The sequence below is a fragment of the Gossypium raimondii genome, chromosome 5 (assembly GCF_025698545.1).
Source record: "Gossypium raimondii isolate GPD5lz chromosome 5, ASM2569854v1, whole genome shotgun sequence".
Taxonomy (NCBI): Eukaryota; Viridiplantae; Streptophyta; class Magnoliopsida; order Malvales; family Malvaceae; genus Gossypium; species Gossypium raimondii.
Window position 1 is genome coordinate 865,034 of NC_068569.1, and position 18,210 is coordinate 883,243.

An 18,210-nucleotide genomic window follows, 5' to 3' on the forward strand; every position below is an offset into this window, starting at 1 on the left:
TTCGGGCTTAAATACCTTATAATTCAGGACCAGTCAGCAACCTTGAAATTATTTGTTCCCATTAAAATTGATATTAAATTGATTTAATTTAGAGATAAATCTTTAAAATTTTTACATGAAATTTTTACTGCTGCTTTTTCTCCATTACTGTTACCTTCCGTACATTGATATGCTTTGATGGAGAAAAGAGAGAGATTATATTATCAGTTATTCCAAAAATATAACATTTTTATTGTTTCTGGAAGTGCATGATGCCTACGCATGAACACTGAACGCATGCTGAATTTTATATCGATGGATAGAATACATTACAGAATTTCAGGTTCATCAATGAAGGAACAAGGCAAAGACAGATTATCAATCATTTAGGTTGATCCTTTGCCCTGTTCCACGGTCATCTTTATTAAATTATATAAGTCGGGTGCGCAGTTTAAAAAAAGAAAACATTTAGGCAAGAAGGAATAACACTGTACTGACTGTTTTGAGAAAGATTTATAAATGCAAGCCTTTCAAAATTGTCTCTTCCATTCCTTCCTCTTACAAGAAAAGTGTCACCAAGCTCCGACTTTCTTTTTTGGGGGGTGATTAACTAGCTATACTAAAGGAAAGAAATTAGCAATCTTCATCATAGCAGGCTCGGCTTACACTAAAACCTATTGCTGCTGCTGTTGAGTTCTGCCTTTTCTTCTGGATGAACCTGAAAACCATGTTCAAGCACAAGGATGAATAAACAGATAATCTGTACACAATACAACATCACGAAATGTAGATTTACAGAGATATATATATATACCTGATATAACCTTTCTTCCTTCGTGCTTCTACTTCTAAGTTTTAACTCTCCTCTGTTGGTTGTTATCTCATCTAATATCTCAGCATCATAAAAGTCATCTTCACTTCCTTCACTGCGTGAGTCGGTTGATTGCTCTTCCTGTTCCCAAGAGTGATTGCCAGATATCAGTATGTTTCCAACACTGGCATATTCGATTTTTCACACCCCTTACCAGAAAGGATCAAAAAACAAAAAACAAAATGTACCCTGATTAAATCAAAGTTTCTTCGCGGTGTCCCGGATTTTTCTTCATACTCAGCAGCATCGAGTTCCCGAAGATGTTCATAATGGAAGAACTTTGGAAAGATGTGCTCTCTGATGGTGATGAGAAGGAAGAATGGCAGTGGGAACAATATTCCAGCTATAGGTATCCATGTTACCCCAAAACATATCACGAGATACACAAATTGGAACAGTGTAAACATCAAAATGGGTTTGAAAGGCACTGACTCCACAAATGATGCATGAGCACCTTCGAAAACTCTATTCAAACATATAAAAACCAAAAATAACATCAACCTTAACATTCAATTTGTATACATATATATATATGGATCTATTGCCTTATAAACACAAATATTTCTAGGATCCATTTGACTTACTTGTAGCGCCTGCTAGGAGTGATGAAAAGTAGCAATAACCTTTCCCAGAACTGGTTCCCTGGGAGGCTATCAATGGCCATGTAGGCAAAGTATCCCCATAATACCGAGGTAGGTATCATTTTTATTACAGGCAGAGCACACAACGAAAGTCCAACAAGGAGTGACTGCAACAGGTTGCTTACTCTTTGCTCATTAACTCTAACTGGCAAATAAGCATCAATGTCCTTCTCGGGATCAAAATTTTCTTTTGCATCATCATCACCATCACCACCTCTCATTACTGCCTCTTTCAAGTTCTTCAACTCATTATCAACTGCAAGCTGCAATAACATTCATATTATAATGTTGCAATCAAACAAATATGCCTGAATGCATGCGTATATAGGGAATAGTACGATAAGCCACTAGTACTTACTGCAGGAGATTGGTCCATTTTTATAAACACGGCTTGCATCCTTCCATAGATCTCTGAGTTGCTTGCATGTTGCAACTTGCCCTCCTTGGCACTTTTTACCATTTTTTTCCGAATCAACTGTAATTGATATCAGTTATATAATCTAAGAATACACACTGATGAAAATCATTTAAGAATTAAGAGAGTAGTTTCTAAAAGTACTACACGGTACACCCCACCTGCTTCTTGAGAACTGAAAGGCTCTTAGTGTGCATAGGAGATTGTGGAAGGACCCCATTTGAAGGAGGGAGTCCCAGCAACCCACAAATTAAAGTCTGAAACCATGATTGAAAGGAAGCATTTAAGCCTGAAATTAGTAGGAAATATAAATTTGAAAATATAACTTATGAAAAAGGGGAGGAGAACAAAGAGAGAGTAGGTTAGAAGCATCAGTTGAAATACCATTACTCCTAGCAACAAGACATCATAATGGTAAGTCGATGGATATTTAAGGTTAAACTCCTTTTGTTGCGCCAACTGTGAAGCAACACTATGATCAAAGAAGTATAGTCCTGCTATCATCAATGCTGGTATAATGGCAGCAAAGATGTACTCTATTGGAACATTTCCCATATCCTATAATAAGAGATTTGATAAAGTTTAAGGTTATGGATTTTACAGATAATTCAAGCATATATGGAAATTGATTCATGACTTACCTTTATCACTGTCCAATGAGGTAATGATTCAGGTTCCCAAAGAAGTGGACAGAAAAGCCTCCTGGGAATTCCAGAATTAACTTTTCTTGGTACTGTGTAAGACAATGCAGTCCAACACACGACCATTAAGGGAACTCCATATTCTGCAATAAAACTTCGAAACCACCCTGAAAGCGAAGTTTTTAGTGAAGCTATCAGATAGTTAATCAGTCAATCCTAGTTGGTGAGTTGATATACCTGTTCCATACCGCCATGATCTTGCCTTCCTCGTCTTTAGAGCAGTGATTGTCAGCCCAAATGAGAAAATGACTGCCAGCAAGCCGTTTGTATATAGCCAGTGGAACTGATATTTCTCCAGATTAGGATTTTCACCTTTGGGAATATTGAACTCACTCACCACTCCCTATGATCCAACATTATCATTATATAATAAGGGTCAATTTCAAACCAAGGGTTCTGTCATCACAAACCTCACACTTTATTTTATGCATAAGTCATTGAATACCTTAATAGCCTCTTGAATGAAAAGAACAGTTATCAACATGCCAAAAAGCTCTCCAGCAATTCTTGTAAACCTAGTGATTATGGTGCATGCATTGAATATAGCAAGAAGAATAAGCAGCAAAGCTGTCCATACACAGACCCTGAAAGAAAAACCAAAGGAAATAAATAACATTTCTGGTGAAATAAAAAGCTTAAAAAACATTAAATAAACTCATAAAATTATAATAAGAAAACAGAAAAGGGAATTATGTCTAGTACCATGCAGCCCAAGCCAAAAAGAGTTGCTTGCCCAACTCTGCCCTTGCTTTGCAGAAATTGTACAAATAAGTGTACATTATAATTGTTGGCTCTGCAACACCTAAAATCAACAAAGGCTGCCCACCTACAATGGAGTGAATGATTCCACAAAGAGCTGTGGAAGCCAATGTTTCCACTGGGCTAAGAGCACCATCTGAATAAACAAGAAAAAATATAATCTTAACTCTTAAGGCTTATTCATGAAAAACCATTAATTGAAGAAAAATGTTCCTTAAAAAACACCCATCATTTCAGTAATTAATATTCTTTGAAATAAGATGGCTGTCATCGTAGTAACTTCATCCTAGATCATATTGGATATTAATTAAACATTATGATTTTAAAGAGACAAACAAATGGAGTACCTGTATCTCGACTCAATTGCTCACCAAAGGCAATAACAGGAAGAGCAGAAGCAAAGAAGATATACGTAGTTGGAGCTAATATCCTGATCGAAATATATAAATCAAAATGGGATAAAATGTTTATTAGAGGAACATAAAGTCGTATAAAAAATTTAAGAACAAGAACATACCGATATCCTGAGCGAAATCCACTGACCCAATCTTGCTTGTAGCATGCACTTCTTCCCTTGACGTCTTTGATTATCCCCTTGAATGGACTTATGTTTTCCATAACTGATGCAAGAGAAAAAAAAAACCATAAATTATATAATTAAACTACATTCTATTAATGACAGCAACACTTAAGGCCAAAAAAGAAAAATAAGACGGCAACACTTGGGTCACCTGAATCCTAATACCCTCTTAATTACACAAGACAATAGAGTGAAAAGTGTGAAATATCTCTATAAGGTAGGCAAATCACATGAAAGCATATCAAGGAGAAGATTCATGCATGCATGCATGCATGCATGAATGTGGCTTTTGTGAAGACCAATAGTAACGTAAGAAGCGATGATACAACTACTTGATGAAAGGGAGAATTAATTACCATAATCAAAACAATACATTTAACTGGTAATTTACAAGTAATAGTAGCATATACTAATACAAGAAGAACCGTCCAAACGAATTGAATAGAAAAGCCATATCATCAACACAACCAATAAAAACAACTTTTCAGATGAATGATACAACGCAGACTGAATCAAAAGAAGAATCCCAGAAATGTCTAAGGATTAAAAAAAGAAAAGCAAACCTACATTACTTTTTTCTTTAATTCTTTTTTTGTATATTGTAAACTAAGGTTGTTGAGAAAAATTTCGATTTGGAAGGAACTCAAAATGTTACAGAAAATTCCAGCATCAAACGAAGCATAGTATATTTTACTCACATTTTCATGAAAATGAAGCATACAACCCCCAAATCAATGGTGAATAGGTTTCAGATCAATTTTAGGCGGTGGATTGTGGAAGCGAAAAGTTGTGAAGTTTTCTGTTCTCTCCTACACTCTCCTTCCTAAAGAAGAAAGCAAAAAAAAAAAAAAAAACTTTCTAAAAGATTTCGTTAAAATGAAAATGGTGTATTTATTTCTCAAAATATTTTTGTTATTTTTTTGGGGAAGGAAATTTTCTGAAGTTTTTCTTAACATGTCTTTCGCAGAGAAGATAGAGGGAGAGGGACCGAGGGAGAGCAAATTTCTGTAGGCGTCGGGGATAGTTAGAAGAATAGGCGGGTGTTGCGGGCCCTTAAACTTTGCTACCGTTGCTGACGTGTTTTTTCTCTATGGGCCAGGCCATTTTGGTTCGTTTTCTCTAGTCCGGACCGGGTTTGAGATAGTATTTATAAATGTAATACTTGATTGTGATCATAAATTTTTATATACTTAAAACAATATACTATGAAATTAGAAAATGAATCCATTGGTCAGCTTAATTAATTGTCTCCTTTTTATGTTTAATATTTTCATTTTTAACGAAGCAATGCTACTTGATTCATTAATTTATGGTACATAGAATGTAAATTCAAGTAGAAAGGCGCTAGGGCCCGGTTCCAGAGTTCCTGCAGTTAGCCGGCTAAATTTACGGTTTAGGCGGCAGTGATGTAACTTCACATTTCACTCTCATATTTATTTTATAATTTATGCATTGTCTACCATTTTTAAAATGAAATCTTCTTAAATTTATTTTGATGTTTTTTAACAATATATTATCAGTTTAAATACTATGTGCAACCAATAAAATACATTAAAAGCCGGCGTTTAGGCTGACCAAAACTACTAATCACCCTTAAAATACAGGATTTTCTCACTTTTAATTAATACTATAAGTGATAAATGTTAAGTTTATGTTATTTTTTAGTATTTAGGTTTTAGTCTTTTGGATTACAAAGTTTGGATAGGAATATACATATTCATGAGTCGGGTTATTTGTTCAGGTTTAAATATTTGTCCAAAATTTTGAAGAGTTTAGATAAAGATATTAGACTCGAAAAATGGGTTTGGGAAAAAAATAGGTCCATTTAAAATATGAGCCAGGCTTAAACTTGAACATTCAATACTTGAGCTGGGCCCGTTTTAAAATTAGTTTATAATACTTTATATATACTATGTAATTTAGAACACATTAAAAAAATAAACATATACTAAATATATAATATTATAATGTAAACATTAAAATAATTTAAGATGACTATATAAAAATGAATAAATAAAAATGTATAAATTATTAAATATTAAAATAATATAATATAAAAAATTTAAAATTTTATAAAATAATATGAATAGACCTAAAATGGGCTTGAGTTAATTTTTACAAATATGAGTAGGTTTATGCAAAATTTTAAATTCATATTTTAAATCGGAACATCTTTTAAGTAGAACTTTAACTATCCTTCTACTTTCTATGTTTATTTATCGGTATCATATTACGAAGATTTTATTATATTCCTTTTGTATTCAAAATTAATATATATTTATGCTTTCTGAAATTCTATTAAATAGGATAATTATTCTATACTGTTATTAAAATATAAATAATCAATTGAATCTTAATTCAATTGAGTAATGCAAGAATACATAAATTATTTATATATATATTTAAAGAAAACCAAATAAAAAAATTTTAGAACAGATTTGTTTTAGAATGCAGAGTATTTATTAACACTTTTGATTTGTTTAACGTACGTAGCAATAACTCAATTACCTTTTATGCTATATAACAGTTAAAATGGATAATAACGAATGAAAAAAAAAATGGCATCACCATGCTTATTTATAAGAACTCCCGACACCCACAAACGTGTGCTTATTAAGAAATTCATGGGAGTCTTCTTTGATTTTGCAGGAGAAATGCCGAACCAGCAGCGTCCATGGCGTCTATCGCTGTTCATCGTCTTCTTCCTCGTAGCAACGTTCTTTAATCCGTCTTTGGCCGATGTTGGCACTGCTGCCCATTACAGCCCCCCATATCTTCGTTAGTGATCATCTTCTATATTATAATTTAATATTTACAGTTTAAGGTTGATAATATATATTATATGATGGAATACTGATGAGGTTTTTGATTGTTTTGAGTGCAGCCACCGCCTGCTTCGGGAACGATGCTTCCCAGTTCCCGACGAACAACTTGTTCGCAGCGGCAGGGGATGGAATATGGGACAACGGAGCTTCCTGTGGACGGCAATACTTGGTGAGATGCATCAGTGCGGCTACCCCAGGAACTTGTAATCCAAGTCAAACCATTCAAATCAGGATAGTTGATCGAGCGGAGACATCGGTGTCTAGGCCTTCCGCCAATGGTGCTACCATTATTCTTTCCAATACTGCTTTCGGCGCCATTGCAAACCCCTCCGCCGCATCTGTTAACATCGAATTCCAACAGTAAGAACACTGCAATGCATCAAATATAAACTCATATATAAATCAATAATTTGCTTTGAAACTCATATACTGTACTTTTCCGTGGCAGGGTTTGAATTTTGAAGATTACCGTACCTCCACAGTACCTGCTTGATGAAGCTTTTGGATCATTTCTTTTCGTGTTTTAGAGAACTCCATTAATCTACTAAAGCCAAAGGGTTTTTTCTTTTTATTTATTATCATATATATACATTTTTGTTTTTCAATATCTAGTTGAGTTAATTACCTTTTATCTTTCTAGAAATATTTTTAAATGATTTAATAATCAATAAAAATAAATTTGAGATTTTACGCAAAATAAGAAGATTGGTCAACACAATACAATGCAAGATTCAAGCCATAATTGGTGATAATACAGTAGCAGTTGATAAAAATAAAAACATATGTTAAAAGAGTTTTATAAAATGAAATGGCCAAACCCTACCAATCCCTCTCAGCTATACCCCATTCCAAATCATGTATGGACAATACCAATATTATTAGAAAAGGATTTTAAATGTGAATAAAGAATATTGTGGGAAAAGCATTAATTAAAATATGTTGACATATAAACTTATATTTTGACAAAAAAAGCTTTTGATGATAAAATTAAAAGGCAAAGATACGAGGAAGGTTTCTGCTTTGCTTGGTTTAGGTTAAGTTTAGGTTATCAATTTTGTGTCCTAATCTTACCAAAACAAAGCTTCTTTCTTTTTGACCTTTGCGAAGCTTCCAAGAAGCAGTTGATGATCTGCCTCCCTGAGTCGCATGAACCGCACCACCTTTTTGACGCCATCTTATCTCTATCGTCATCTTCGTGTTCACATACACAAGAAAAAAAAAAAAAAACTCGAGTTAATGATATTATTGACGGAGATAATATGATTTCTAAAATATTTCATGCCCAACACTGAATTCCGCTTGTTCTATGTTTAAAAGAATAAATATTGAAAATTTAATATTATATTAATATTCGTATTTAATTTATTTTGGATTAGATAAATCCGAATTTTAAAACATTTTAACCGTAGCCCAACCCGACTTTTATATATTTAATATTGAGACTCAATCACTCTGCCTAATGAATATATATTCCTACTCTTTATTAGATAATCACTATTTTTTTTCTCATATCATTAATCATATATATACTAGCTTAAGTAGGTTAAATTCTACCATCTGCTATTTACAAAAGTTGTAAATTTAATTTTATTATTTCTAGTACCTATATTTTTCAACCAAAGGATAAAATCAAAATAAATATTGAAAGAGATTAAACTAAATTGTATATTTTTGTGATAATAAAATAATATTTCACCATTTTAGTAATCTATATTTTCATAATTTTTTTAAAAATTTAGACCAAAATACATTTTTATTATATACCGATTGAAATATTTTAAAATTATAAAGAAAAACTAAATCAAAATATGATTTTATCATATATTAACTTATAGTTCCATTATTTTTAAGAGATTAAAAAAAATAAGATGGTGAAATTTAAGGTTCTTAAGTTTTATGACTTAGCGTAAACGAAAAGTTCTATGATTTTAGGGTTAGAACTAGAAATAGAACTTCAGCGATTAAGATTTCAATTTAAGGTTTATGCTACGAGTATTAGAATTAAGAGTCTAATGAGTTATAATTATTTTTTTATGAGATTATGAACAGAAATCAAATCTCAAATATCTGACCACATGATTATATATAACTGAAGTTAAGCTCTTATTTTAGTATAAGAAAACATTTCATTCAAATATTTAATTTACTAACAATCAAGGCATTTGCATAGTCACAGAGTTTAAACGAGGGCAGAGGTTGGACCAATCCATATAAAATGAAAGTTTGAAACATTCTGCTGATAAATAGTAATACAATCAACCATCTTTACACACATTCTTCGCTTCGGAATTTTCAGACGAAACGGCAGTTAGGATAACCTACACACAATCAATAATAATTAAAACTATATATTGTCGATTTTCATCTACGATAATTTAAGTTTAGGATGATCGTATTTCACTTACTTGGATCGACGGTGGTGATTTGACCGGTGCCGGCGAAATCGCAGCTGAAATAGCTCTCACCTTTGGTTCGATAGTAAGTATTCATCGCGAAGGCAGCATGAGCCCGGAGAGTGTTGGGTTCATAGCATGCTCCTCCGGGCTGAATCGGTGTGCAATCAATGCCTTCTTGACCGCATGCATAATCCAGGTTCGATTGCAGCTGAGTGTTGCTAACATCGACTTTCGGAACACAGAAATTCTTGCTGGATGATGGTGCTGGAGTTGCTGGTGTTGGTGCCGACTTATATATCGAACATGCAAAATCAAATACAACCATTAAACATTTTCGACAACAGTAAAGTAAAATATTTAGTTAAAAACAAGCATACCTGCCCTCTTCGTAGAAGCCCGACATCATAAATAGGGGTCAAGTCGGGATTAAACATTCCCCAGTATTTCTCAACCAATGGACCTGGTTTTTGATTCTCGTTAAACAATGCAAACATATATGTCTCGAAAGTGCGGTTCGGCATCAAAGGTGTTCCTTTGCCCGAAACAATTTCCTTGATCACATGCCCATTGTAAGAAATTGCATTTTCCATGGTGGCGAAAGGGCTGGTGGCATCACCTTGTGTCGGCCAACCAGTCTCACCAATGGCAATCTCCACATTTCCATAGCCAAGGGCTTTCATGGCAGTATAAGTCGAGTCCAAGATAGAATCAAACATATTGGTGTAATTTTTCTTAGTATATTTGTCATAGATTCCACTGTTTGGCTTGAAAAGTGCATAATTCAATCTTCTCGTTATGTCCGGGCTAAAGTAAGGATAGGGGTTGACCATGAAAGGTGATTTGGTCCGTTGATGGAATTGGAGTAAGGGTGCAAAGAAACTTTGATCATATCCGACCATGAACCGCATCAAACTTGGTATCGTATCCCGTCGGAATATGTTAAGTGCATGAGCACTCGTGACCTATTCAAAAACAACAGAGAAATTGAAACAGTGAGATTTAAATCAGAAACAATCCAACAGTAACATAAATTTCTAATGGCAATTTAAGGACCAATCGGTTTGAATTGGGTCAAGGCAAGCAAGGACTTTTCATCACTCTATCATATAAGTAAAGAATATAAGTAAAGAATATTTGTTGTTTTCATCTTAATCTAATCCTTTCCAAACTATTTTTCGAAAACCAATGGTCTTAACGTGAAGCATGAAACATGGAATATTGGTCTTGCAATGTTAAAAACTTACAAGAAACACAACAAGGTTTATCAAATTAAGCTAATAGGTAATGACCAACATGCCCTGGACATACAAGCCGGACAATCTTTTAACGGGCTAGCACAAGAACCTATGCGTAGAAGAAAAGGGTGCAACCATAATCGGTCATCGAATTAACAACGAAAAACAGCATATATATATATACAAGATACCAACTATTTCAAAATATAAATGATGCATTCATCTAACCTTAATGTCTTGAAATCCAGCTTTATTCAAGGCATAATGAAGACTCCGCATAGCCGGCACAAGGTTATTAATCCAAACATCGTTTTTCGAGAACAAGACTTCGGTACCAACGCATATGTATTTGATCTTCGTTTGAGGATGAAACGGGCTAATATGATCAGCAACCCATCTTCGCGCCGTAACAGTGTTGGTAAGACCAGGAATATCCCCATTGCCAATCGTGACAGAAACCGAAATTCCAGTGTTTGCAAAAGCTCGAAGGACATCAGGATTAGCGTCGAACAACTTGACACTGTCGAAAATAGTTTGGGTTTTAAGGAAATTGGCAACGACAGATGGAGGTGGAAGGTTGTCTGCAGTCATGCCATAGTTCACTCCAATGCCAGTGGTGGCCGTGAAGAGTTGAAGAAGTACGCCGATGAGGATAAAGACAGCAGTCATGGCTATGGAAGGAAGGGATTGAAATGAAAAATGGTTTCAAAAAAGGAGGTTCGTACGGGGGCTTATATAGCCTATAAGGGCCGGAAATTGGGTTAATGTTCAACAAAGAAGCAGCCAGGGATCGATTTCGTAATAAGAAAAGCTAGATTCTTAAGGAAAGAAATTTACATACAGGAAGACTTGTTGGTAAGAAAAGCTAGATTCTTAATCTATTTGAAGTGAACAACATACAGCACAAAGCAAGAATAAATTGCAGGTTAATTCAAGCCCCAGCTTCCAGCCTGTAGAGAGAATACCCTGAATTTGTAATGCTCCATACGTAAAGCAAATTGCAGTAAAGTTGAGAAAATTTGAACATAAAACAAAAATTATTCATTATTAACATGATAAAACATAGTAGTAATTTTGTATTCTAAGAGAAAATGCCTATGCTTTGCAGCAGGTAATGAAACTAAACCAGCAGATGAAATAATCAAATCAATTAACATGCAGAAAAAAAAAACAATAATATCGCTTTAAAAGAATAGATCGACTAACATACACAAGTAGTATATAGATTAGTACTTCCCAAAACAGAAACCCACTAAAAAAAGTAGGCAGCCAAAGAAGCAAAATAACAAAGGGAAAAAAATAAATACAGAGACATGAAGCATTTAAACTCGTTAGAATCATATATATAGAGTGAATCTAAATTTGAAAAGATAAAAGATGTAGGAAAGCAAGAAGGGAGGTGGGTAACTTACATGAAGCAAATGATGAGTTAGTGTGAAAGGAAGTTTCAGATTTGATCTGAGTGAAGAAGATGAGAAGGAAGGTAAAGGTTTGGAGTTTGAACAAAGAGAATAATGAGACAGCAAAAGGGGTGGGTGAGTGAGTGAGTGAGAGGGAGAAAGTGATCCGCTTGTCTCTTTTTCGAATCTTATACAATTTTAAACAGATAGATTGGGACATTACGATCACATGTGTCATTGTGTCAGGTGTTTACGTTATGAGACTGAAAACTCCAAATAATATTAAATTAATTAAGGTTTCAAACATTGGTCCCGCTCCCACACAGTGCTAGAAATTTCTATTTGAAAGAAAAAGGAAACGGAATTGGAATTGGATTCTAACACTGTGAGCTACAGCATTTTGAAATATATTTAAAATAAATTTATATATCCAACAATTATAATATAAAATCATTGACACATTATAAAACTCATATATCGCAATTAGGTAGAATTTAAAGATCCAAAACTTTAACGGGGGCTCAACTGCATCACGTGTTGTGCAACGGGCGGTGAACAGTAACCCGCTGGAATGCGTTACCACTTACCACTCACTTTTTCGTTTCCAGTGTCATTTTTTTGGTAACAATCTCTACACATATACCAATACAAAGTTATCACGACTAATTTAGTGCCATCATAGCTGCTGCTGCTTCAATTGAACGTTTGTTCTCAATTTACTAAACTTTTTAATTAGGTAAATTATATACATTTTAATATTTTCATTTAATTGGACAAACAATTTTAACAATGAAAATGATAAAATAATCAAGTACGTAACTTACTCTTTCAAATTTCTCAAGCCTTTTATACTTCAAAATAATATACAACGTATGCCCACCAAATTTTTTCATTCTTTTTAATTTGTTAAACTAGAAAACAAACAAAGAGTTATTAGAGAATAATAACAAATTAAAGATAAACAACATCAGTCAGTATGAAATCAAAAGCATTATTATAACTGAACAAAAATGGGTCCAATCTGTCACATGCAAAACCATATAAAACAGTGCTTTCTACCTAAAGACCTGCATTTTAGAATGAATAAATTCAAACTGCCTTTGAAATGAGAACATAAATCAACCTAAACATCCTACTTTAGAAACAATACATTATGCAGAACGACTTGCCGCTGTGTATGTTACAGTTTAGACTCACTTCTCTCTTCTCAATACCTAAAAACTACAATCCAATCTAAAGAAAAGAACAAATATAGAGTAAGCATTTTGTCACCATCTTAGTTTCCCAAACCATCCAACAAGCTTTGCAACTCTCTCAATCCCTCTGCAGAAAAGCTCCTCCGCACTCTCGCACGGGGGGCAACCAAGTTTGGGGGCGGATTGGATTGAAAGCAAACCACCACAACAGTCAAGTTATCCTCGCTTTTCCTTTTCAAAGCTTCATCCACCAGATCCTTACTGCACATGGCAGGATCATTATGCTCTTGAAGTCTCCGCCTAGCAAAATCAACTGCATTTTGGCTACGGAAAACATCCCAAAGCCCATCACATCCTATGATAAGGAATTCATCTTCCTCTGTCAGATCTGCAGTCATAAGCTCGGGCTCTGCACTTAGTGGTCCTCCATTTGCATCTTTCATTCCTTCAATGTGCCAATCCCCTAATGCACGAGCCACATTAAGTTGTCCGTTGAGGTAACCATCATAGACGGAACCTCCTAATGCCTCAATGCGCTTTCTCTCTCTATTGCAATTGGGTTTGTGATCTCTTGACATTTCAATTGCTTTGCCACGACGACATAAAACGGCTCGACAATCTCCAACATTTGCCACAACCAACATTCTGCAATCAGAAAAGAAGGCAGCAATGGGAGTTGAGATCATATCATTATTCAAAAGCACAAACTCTAATTAGCTAACCTGGATAGTACAACAAATTAAAGCAGATTCATACAGACCCAATAATCTTTGCCAACAAGTTCTAATGCTCGCTATATATCATCATAGAAACAACACGAATGAGGGTTACAGCCATCCATGATTTTATCAGTTTAAGACACATTAGCAAACACCATGTAATTAATAGACAATGCCACCAGATTGAAGGCATGCAGAATGCTATTGCATTACACATAAGCTAAAGAAAAGAATACTTCAAACAAAAATACTATCTGTCGGTAAATAATTCTAACCTCCCAAGAACAAGAGCTGTCAAAGCAGTGGCACCAGAAGCAAGGGCTGAATCCAGTGCACAAGCTTCTGCAAAAGCTGTATCAGTTTGCAGAAAAGCTGAAGCAACAATCCTCTCAATCTCTTCAGGAAAGTTTTGATCCTCAACAATGAACCTTGGCAAATGATAGCAAGCAAAGTCAGCAGCATGCTTCCCGCCATGTCCATCAAACACCTGACCACCAAAAAAGTTGAAAATGAAAATGTCAAATGCCTAACAATACATAAACAGATGCTCAGTAAGTAATCTATCAAACGTCCCAATCCATATCGCCATATCCCTACAATTTAAAAAACCTTATACAATCCCAAGTCATCTCAAAGGAACCTTGAGATTATGTAAGGAAGCACCAAACCTTCTAAGAAACTAATAGGAAAATAGCTTTCAATGCTTAGTGAATGAACTGAACAGTTGAACCTGAATAGACCTCAACTCTTAGGCTTCACTAAAGAACATCATAGTTCAAACCTACTGACCAGAAAAATGCAAGTACAGAGGAAAACTACAGAACAAAAATGTCGAATCTAAAATATACCTGCATCATGATTATAGTTAAAAACAAAACAAAACACAAGAGGAATAAAACAATTAGGTAAGGTTCATACCCCATAAAAGGCATTGGGCACATCAGCACATTTCTTGAGACCGTAATCATGCGTGAAATCATCAATTCGCAGATATACATCTTCCATTCTCGTTCTAAACCCTATGTCAGCCCATGCTCCGGAACGGATAATAGGGGTGAATTCAGCACCACAGTTTTCCACCTCGTATCCATTTCCAATAGCAATATCCAATGCCTTTGACTTCACCTGCTAAAATTAGAATCGGAAGAAATATAAAAAAGTGATCTCCAAGAAAGCCAACATGTTCAAGCATTTAGTCTGATGAAAACAAATTCTCAAACTCTATATATATATCCCATAAGATAACATAATTAAGAAAGAAAGAACAATGCTACGGGTTGGCAAAGCAAATAAAAATCTCATAATTTCCTTTCAAGTTGCAAACTTTGAGAATCGCAAATATACAGTACTATTCAAGATTCCAACCAAAAAATAAAAATAAAAATAAAAACCAAGGAACCATACAGGATGTACTAAATTCTCACAAGTAAAAAATCACCTTCAATTAAAATGCCACCGACACACACACACATATATAAACAAAAATAGGGAACTCACAAGAGAGGGGTGTCGAACGAGGGACTTCTTACAAGGCTTCAAAACGCCATCAGTAGTAGCACTCTGCAGTCCAAACGATGGCGTACGAGGATTCGGCGGCTTACCCTCGCTCGTAATCGGATTATCTAAACAACCAAATTCGTCGTTTCCCTTCATCACATTCTCCAAATTCAACCCCAAATAACTTCAAAGAACTTTTTTTTTTACCTTTCTTTTATACTGAGTCAACTCGCTAGTCAATCCAGCTCAAAATTCTTGAAACAACCAAGCTAATGCGATAACAACAACTAGGTAACTCCCGTCAATGAGTCTCAAATTCGCCCACAAAACCCCAATTAGGGAAAAAAACAAATATATTAAATAGCAACTGATTTTCTCGAGATTTAGGGTTAGAAATGGGACTAAAAATAAATTAGGGTTTAGAAAAGGAATGGAACAGAATTAAAGCGATTTCCACTATTCCTTTTTCCCCAAAAATGAAGAGAGAGAGAGAGAGAGAGAGAGACTTTGGGCGATTCGTTTTTTAGGTGAAAAATCTGACTGGTCGGTTTTTAAAGCCAAGCACTGGGACCTCTTAAACGATGTCGGTTTGCGACTTTTTGTGATTCGGATTTGCAAATATCAATTTTTTATTTTATTTTTCATCCAATTGATAGCGGTGTAAGTACAAGAATAAAAGTCAAGTTTTGCTAATCATTAATTAATTGAGTTAATTAACGGTCCAATCAGAGTTGATGTAGCCCAAAAACAAAACACAAAAAATTATATTCTTATTTTTAAGATTTTCTTTGGCTTAGTTCTAAAGAAATAAATATGGAATCTCCTTTGCTTGAATCAGCAGAAATGGAGTTAAAATGGGTCGATTTCCACTTGGTATCGACGGTCCACCCTCTCTCTTTATTTTTATAATAATATTTTAAATCTGGACCGTTAGTTAAAATAACGTGATTTTATTTATTTGCTTCTTATTCAAGCAAGGAGATTCCAGATTTAAAAATATATAGACAATTACCAATTTTTACTTAAATATTAATTACTTTTTATTTTTATTAAATGCTTTCTTTCAGGAATTTTATCAGATGTTTTAAACTAGATATTAATAATGATTGTTCACAATTTTATTTCTTTAAACTCAATTAATTCATGTCATCTAAAATCAAATTCATAATATAATATCTTCCCAAAAATTTATTTAATCCAGTGGTAAGAGATATTAAATTAAATTTTCCGAGGATAAGTGTTAATTTTTATTTCAACATCCTATGATAAAAAGAGTAAATTTTAATTTAAAAATAATAATTAGTAAGATTCATTTAATGATTTGATGATAAATATAACGGATCAATACTCAGTAATAAATAGAAAAACATACATTAGATTCAAATATCGATTAAACGATCAATCTTGAACATAAAAGAAAAAATATTTAATTTTTAATTCATATATTCATGACATTCGGAAAACTAGTTAGCCAAATTGCATAATTGTTTCCTTCCTTACTCGGTTGTTAAAAGAGGAAAAGAATCTGGTCGTTACAAAGTTAGTTGGCCAAATGACACCTATGGCCATTAACCTCTTAAACTCACTGTCTTATTAAACCTATGTGCAGCTTTTCATTAACATAAACTACCCCCAAAATGCAATGTTTCATATAATTATGTTCCATGACAATTACCCATTCCCTCAAAAGATCATTGTCCTCAATGATCAAATAAGGGAAACTTTCTATGAAGCTGTAGCGGTTCCTAGATGGCGTCCTCTGTGAAGGTGTTAGCCCATTCTATCATTGCTTCGGTGACTGCATGATTGTCTTTCTTAACCATACGTCATTCTAAGACTTAGACAAGTTCTTTGACCATGGCTTCATAGGTGTTTATTATTGGTAAAGTAGGTTGAATTGGAATTGTCCCAACATGTTTTTTGAGCTAACATACATGGAATGTAGAATGGATTCAAGAACCTGGAGGAAACTATAGTCAATAAGCAACTCATCCCACATTGGCTTCTATGGCAAAAGGCTCAAAATACTTAGGAGATAATTTATGTTTCATCACCCTTCTAATCGAGTGATGTCGATCAGGCTACAAACTGAGGTATACAAATTCTTCTACCTAGAACTCCCTATCACTCCTGTGTCGATCTACCATTTGCTTCATTCTGTCCTAAGCTTGTTTCAAGTGAAATTGAAACAACTTTCTAACAGCTTATCGATGTTGTAGGCTCCAACGAGTTATGGTATGTAACACCCCTAACCTGTATCCGTCACCGGAATATGGTTATGGAGTATTATCGGAATAAACATATTAAATACAGACATTTCATATTATTATTTAACATTCATGTCGAGTGTTATTCATAAAGTCCCTTATGAGAGCCCTCGAGGCTCAAATTTCACCTTAGAATTGAATTGGGACTAAATAAAAAACTCAGAGAATTTTTCGCAAAATATCAAAATTTTCCGAGGTGTAAAGGTCACACTCCTATATGGCCAGGACGTGTGGCTCACACAACTAGGTGACACACCCGTGTCTTAGGCTGTGTGGTATTTGAAGCAAGGCACATGGTCGTGTCCCCAGCTCGTGTAACTCTCTGACTTGTAATACATTTAAGTGCAGGGATCACACGACCAAGCCAAACGCCTGTGCGCCAGGCCGTGTGATAAATTTTGAGCATTCAGTTTTAAAATTTTAAGATGCAGGAGACACACAGTCAGAACACACGCCCATGTGCTAGGCCATATTGTTGGATCGTCGGCACCCTTACGACGCAGCGGAAAAATTTAAAAATCGGCGACCCTAACCACAGATCCATGTGTGAGGAACGAATCGGGGTGAAAAAAAGGTTACGAAATTACCTAATGTTTATTCTGATTAGACAGCATCTTCCCAACAACGTGTAGTCTGATCTACAGTCGAACCAAGTCGCAATCTATCGAGACTCCGACCTCTACGTAATCCACCCAGTTGACTACGAACGGAAGAAATCCCCAAAACAGT

The 18,210-nt window shown here is 34.6% G+C and overlaps 4 protein-coding genes and 1 long non-coding RNA gene across 7 annotated transcripts; 1 reads left to right on the forward strand and 4 right to left on the reverse strand.

The window, feature by feature from the left end:
- Positions 1–322: 322 nt before the first annotated feature.
- Positions 323–3,984, reverse strand: LOC105770735 (boron transporter 4). Its single transcript, XM_052630841.1, has 13 exons — positions 3,884–3,984; positions 3,714–3,796; positions 3,310–3,502; positions 3,053–3,191; positions 2,785–2,950; positions 2,548–2,714; positions 2,291–2,464; positions 2,068–2,163; positions 1,840–1,966; positions 1,435–1,747; positions 1,039–1,315; positions 794–931; positions 323–697 (listed from the first exon to the last, which is right to left on the reverse strand). The coding sequence occupies exons 1-13, from the start codon at positions 3,982–3,984 to the stop codon at positions 647–649; spliced, it is 2,025 nt and encodes a 674-aa protein (XP_052486801.1). The 3' UTR covers positions 323–646.
- A 2,399-nt stretch (positions 3,985–6,383) lies between these two features.
- LOC128041243 (uncharacterized) lies at positions 6,384–8,355 on the reverse strand. The gene is made up of 2 exons (XR_008195964.1): positions 7,843–8,355; positions 6,384–7,109 (listed from the first exon to the last, which is right to left on the reverse strand). It is a non-coding gene; the product is annotated as an uncharacterized LOC128041243 (long non-coding RNA).
- On the forward strand, positions 6,493–7,378 carry LOC105767501 (EG45-like domain containing protein). Its single transcript, XM_012587056.2, has 3 exons — positions 6,493–6,724; positions 6,831–7,131; positions 7,220–7,378. The coding sequence occupies exons 1-3, from the start codon at positions 6,493–6,495 to the stop codon at positions 7,224–7,226; spliced, it is 540 nt and encodes a 179-aa protein (XP_012442510.1). The 3' UTR covers positions 7,227–7,378.
- A 519-nt stretch (positions 8,356–8,874) lies between the features above and the next one.
- On the reverse strand, positions 8,875–11,969 carry LOC105769581 (glucan endo-1,3-beta-glucosidase). Of its 2 annotated transcripts, none has more exons than XM_012590301.2 (5): positions 11,815–11,969; positions 10,631–11,352; positions 9,545–10,129; positions 9,177–9,456; positions 8,875–9,089 (listed from the first exon to the last, which is right to left on the reverse strand). In XM_012590301.2, the coding sequence occupies exons 2-5, from the start codon at positions 11,069–11,071 to the stop codon at positions 9,064–9,066; spliced, it is 1,332 nt and encodes a 443-aa protein (XP_012445755.1). In that variant the 5' UTR covers positions 11,072–11,352; positions 11,815–11,969; the 3' UTR covers positions 8,875–9,063. The 2 variants fall into 2 exon arrangements, with proteins under 2 accessions (XP_012445755.1, XP_012445756.1); XM_012590302.2 differs by having other exon boundaries at positions 10,631–11,368; positions 11,815–11,963.
- An 808-nt stretch (positions 11,970–12,777) lies between these two features.
- Positions 12,778–15,733, reverse strand: LOC105770249 (probable protein phosphatase 2C 22). Of its 2 annotated transcripts, none has more exons than XM_012591362.2 (4): positions 15,215–15,733; positions 14,636–14,842; positions 13,993–14,204; positions 12,778–13,643 (listed from the first exon to the last, which is right to left on the reverse strand). In XM_012591362.2, exons 1-4 carry the CDS (start codon positions 15,368–15,370, stop codon positions 13,079–13,081), a joined length of 1,140 nt encoding a protein of 379 aa, XP_012446816.1. In that variant the 5' UTR covers positions 15,371–15,733; the 3' UTR covers positions 12,778–13,078. The 2 variants fall into 2 exon arrangements, with proteins under 2 accessions (XP_012446816.1, XP_012446815.1); XM_012591361.2 differs by having other exon boundaries at positions 14,636–14,845.
- Positions 15,734–18,210: the final 2,477 nt, after the last annotated feature.

Bases quoted from the DNA above. Each gene is read 5' to 3' on its own strand.
- LOC105770735 (XM_052630841.1), bottom strand. From the start codon at position 3,984: ATGGAAAACATAAGTCCATTCAAGGGGATAATCAAAGACGTCAAGGGA. The intron at 2,164-2,290 runs GTATTTCAACTG...TCATGGTTTCAG, and splicing joins TCTTGTTGCTAGGAGTAATG to ACTTTAATTTGTGGGTTGCT. The intron at 1,316-1,434 runs GTAAGTCAAATG...ATGTTTGAATAG, and splicing joins ACTCCTAGCAGGCGCTACAA to AGTTTTCGAAGGTGCTCATG.
- LOC105770249 (XM_012591361.2), bottom strand. From the start codon at position 15,370: ATGAAGGGAAACGACGAATTTGGTTGTTTAGATAATCCGATTACGAGC. The intron at 14,846-15,214 runs GTGAGTTCCCTA...TTCTAATTTTAG, and splicing joins TCGTTCGACACCCCTCTCTT to CAGGTGAAGTCAAAGGCATT. The intron at 14,205-14,635 runs GTATGAACCTTA...TTTGGTGGTCAG, and splicing joins TGCCCAATGCCTTTTATGGG to GTGTTTGATGGACATGGCGG.
- LOC105769581 (XM_012590301.2), bottom strand. From the start codon at position 11,071: ATGACTGCTGTCTTTATCCTCATCGGCGTACTTCTTCAACTCTTCACG. The intron at 10,130-10,630 runs GTTAGATGAATG...GTTTTTGAATAG, and splicing joins CTGGATTTCAAGACATTAAG to GTCACGAGTGCTCATGCACT. The intron at 9,090-9,176 runs GTAAGTGAAATA...GATTGTGTGTAG, and splicing joins AATCACCACCGTCGATCCAA to GTTATCCTAACTGCCGTTTC.
- LOC105767501 (XM_012587056.2), top strand. From the start codon at position 6,493: ATGAAAAAAAAAATGGCATCACCATGCTTATTTATAAGAACTCCCGAC. The intron at 6,725-6,830 runs GTTAGTGATCAT...TTTTGAGTGCAG, and splicing joins TTACAGCCCCCCATATCTTC to CCACCGCCTGCTTCGGGAAC.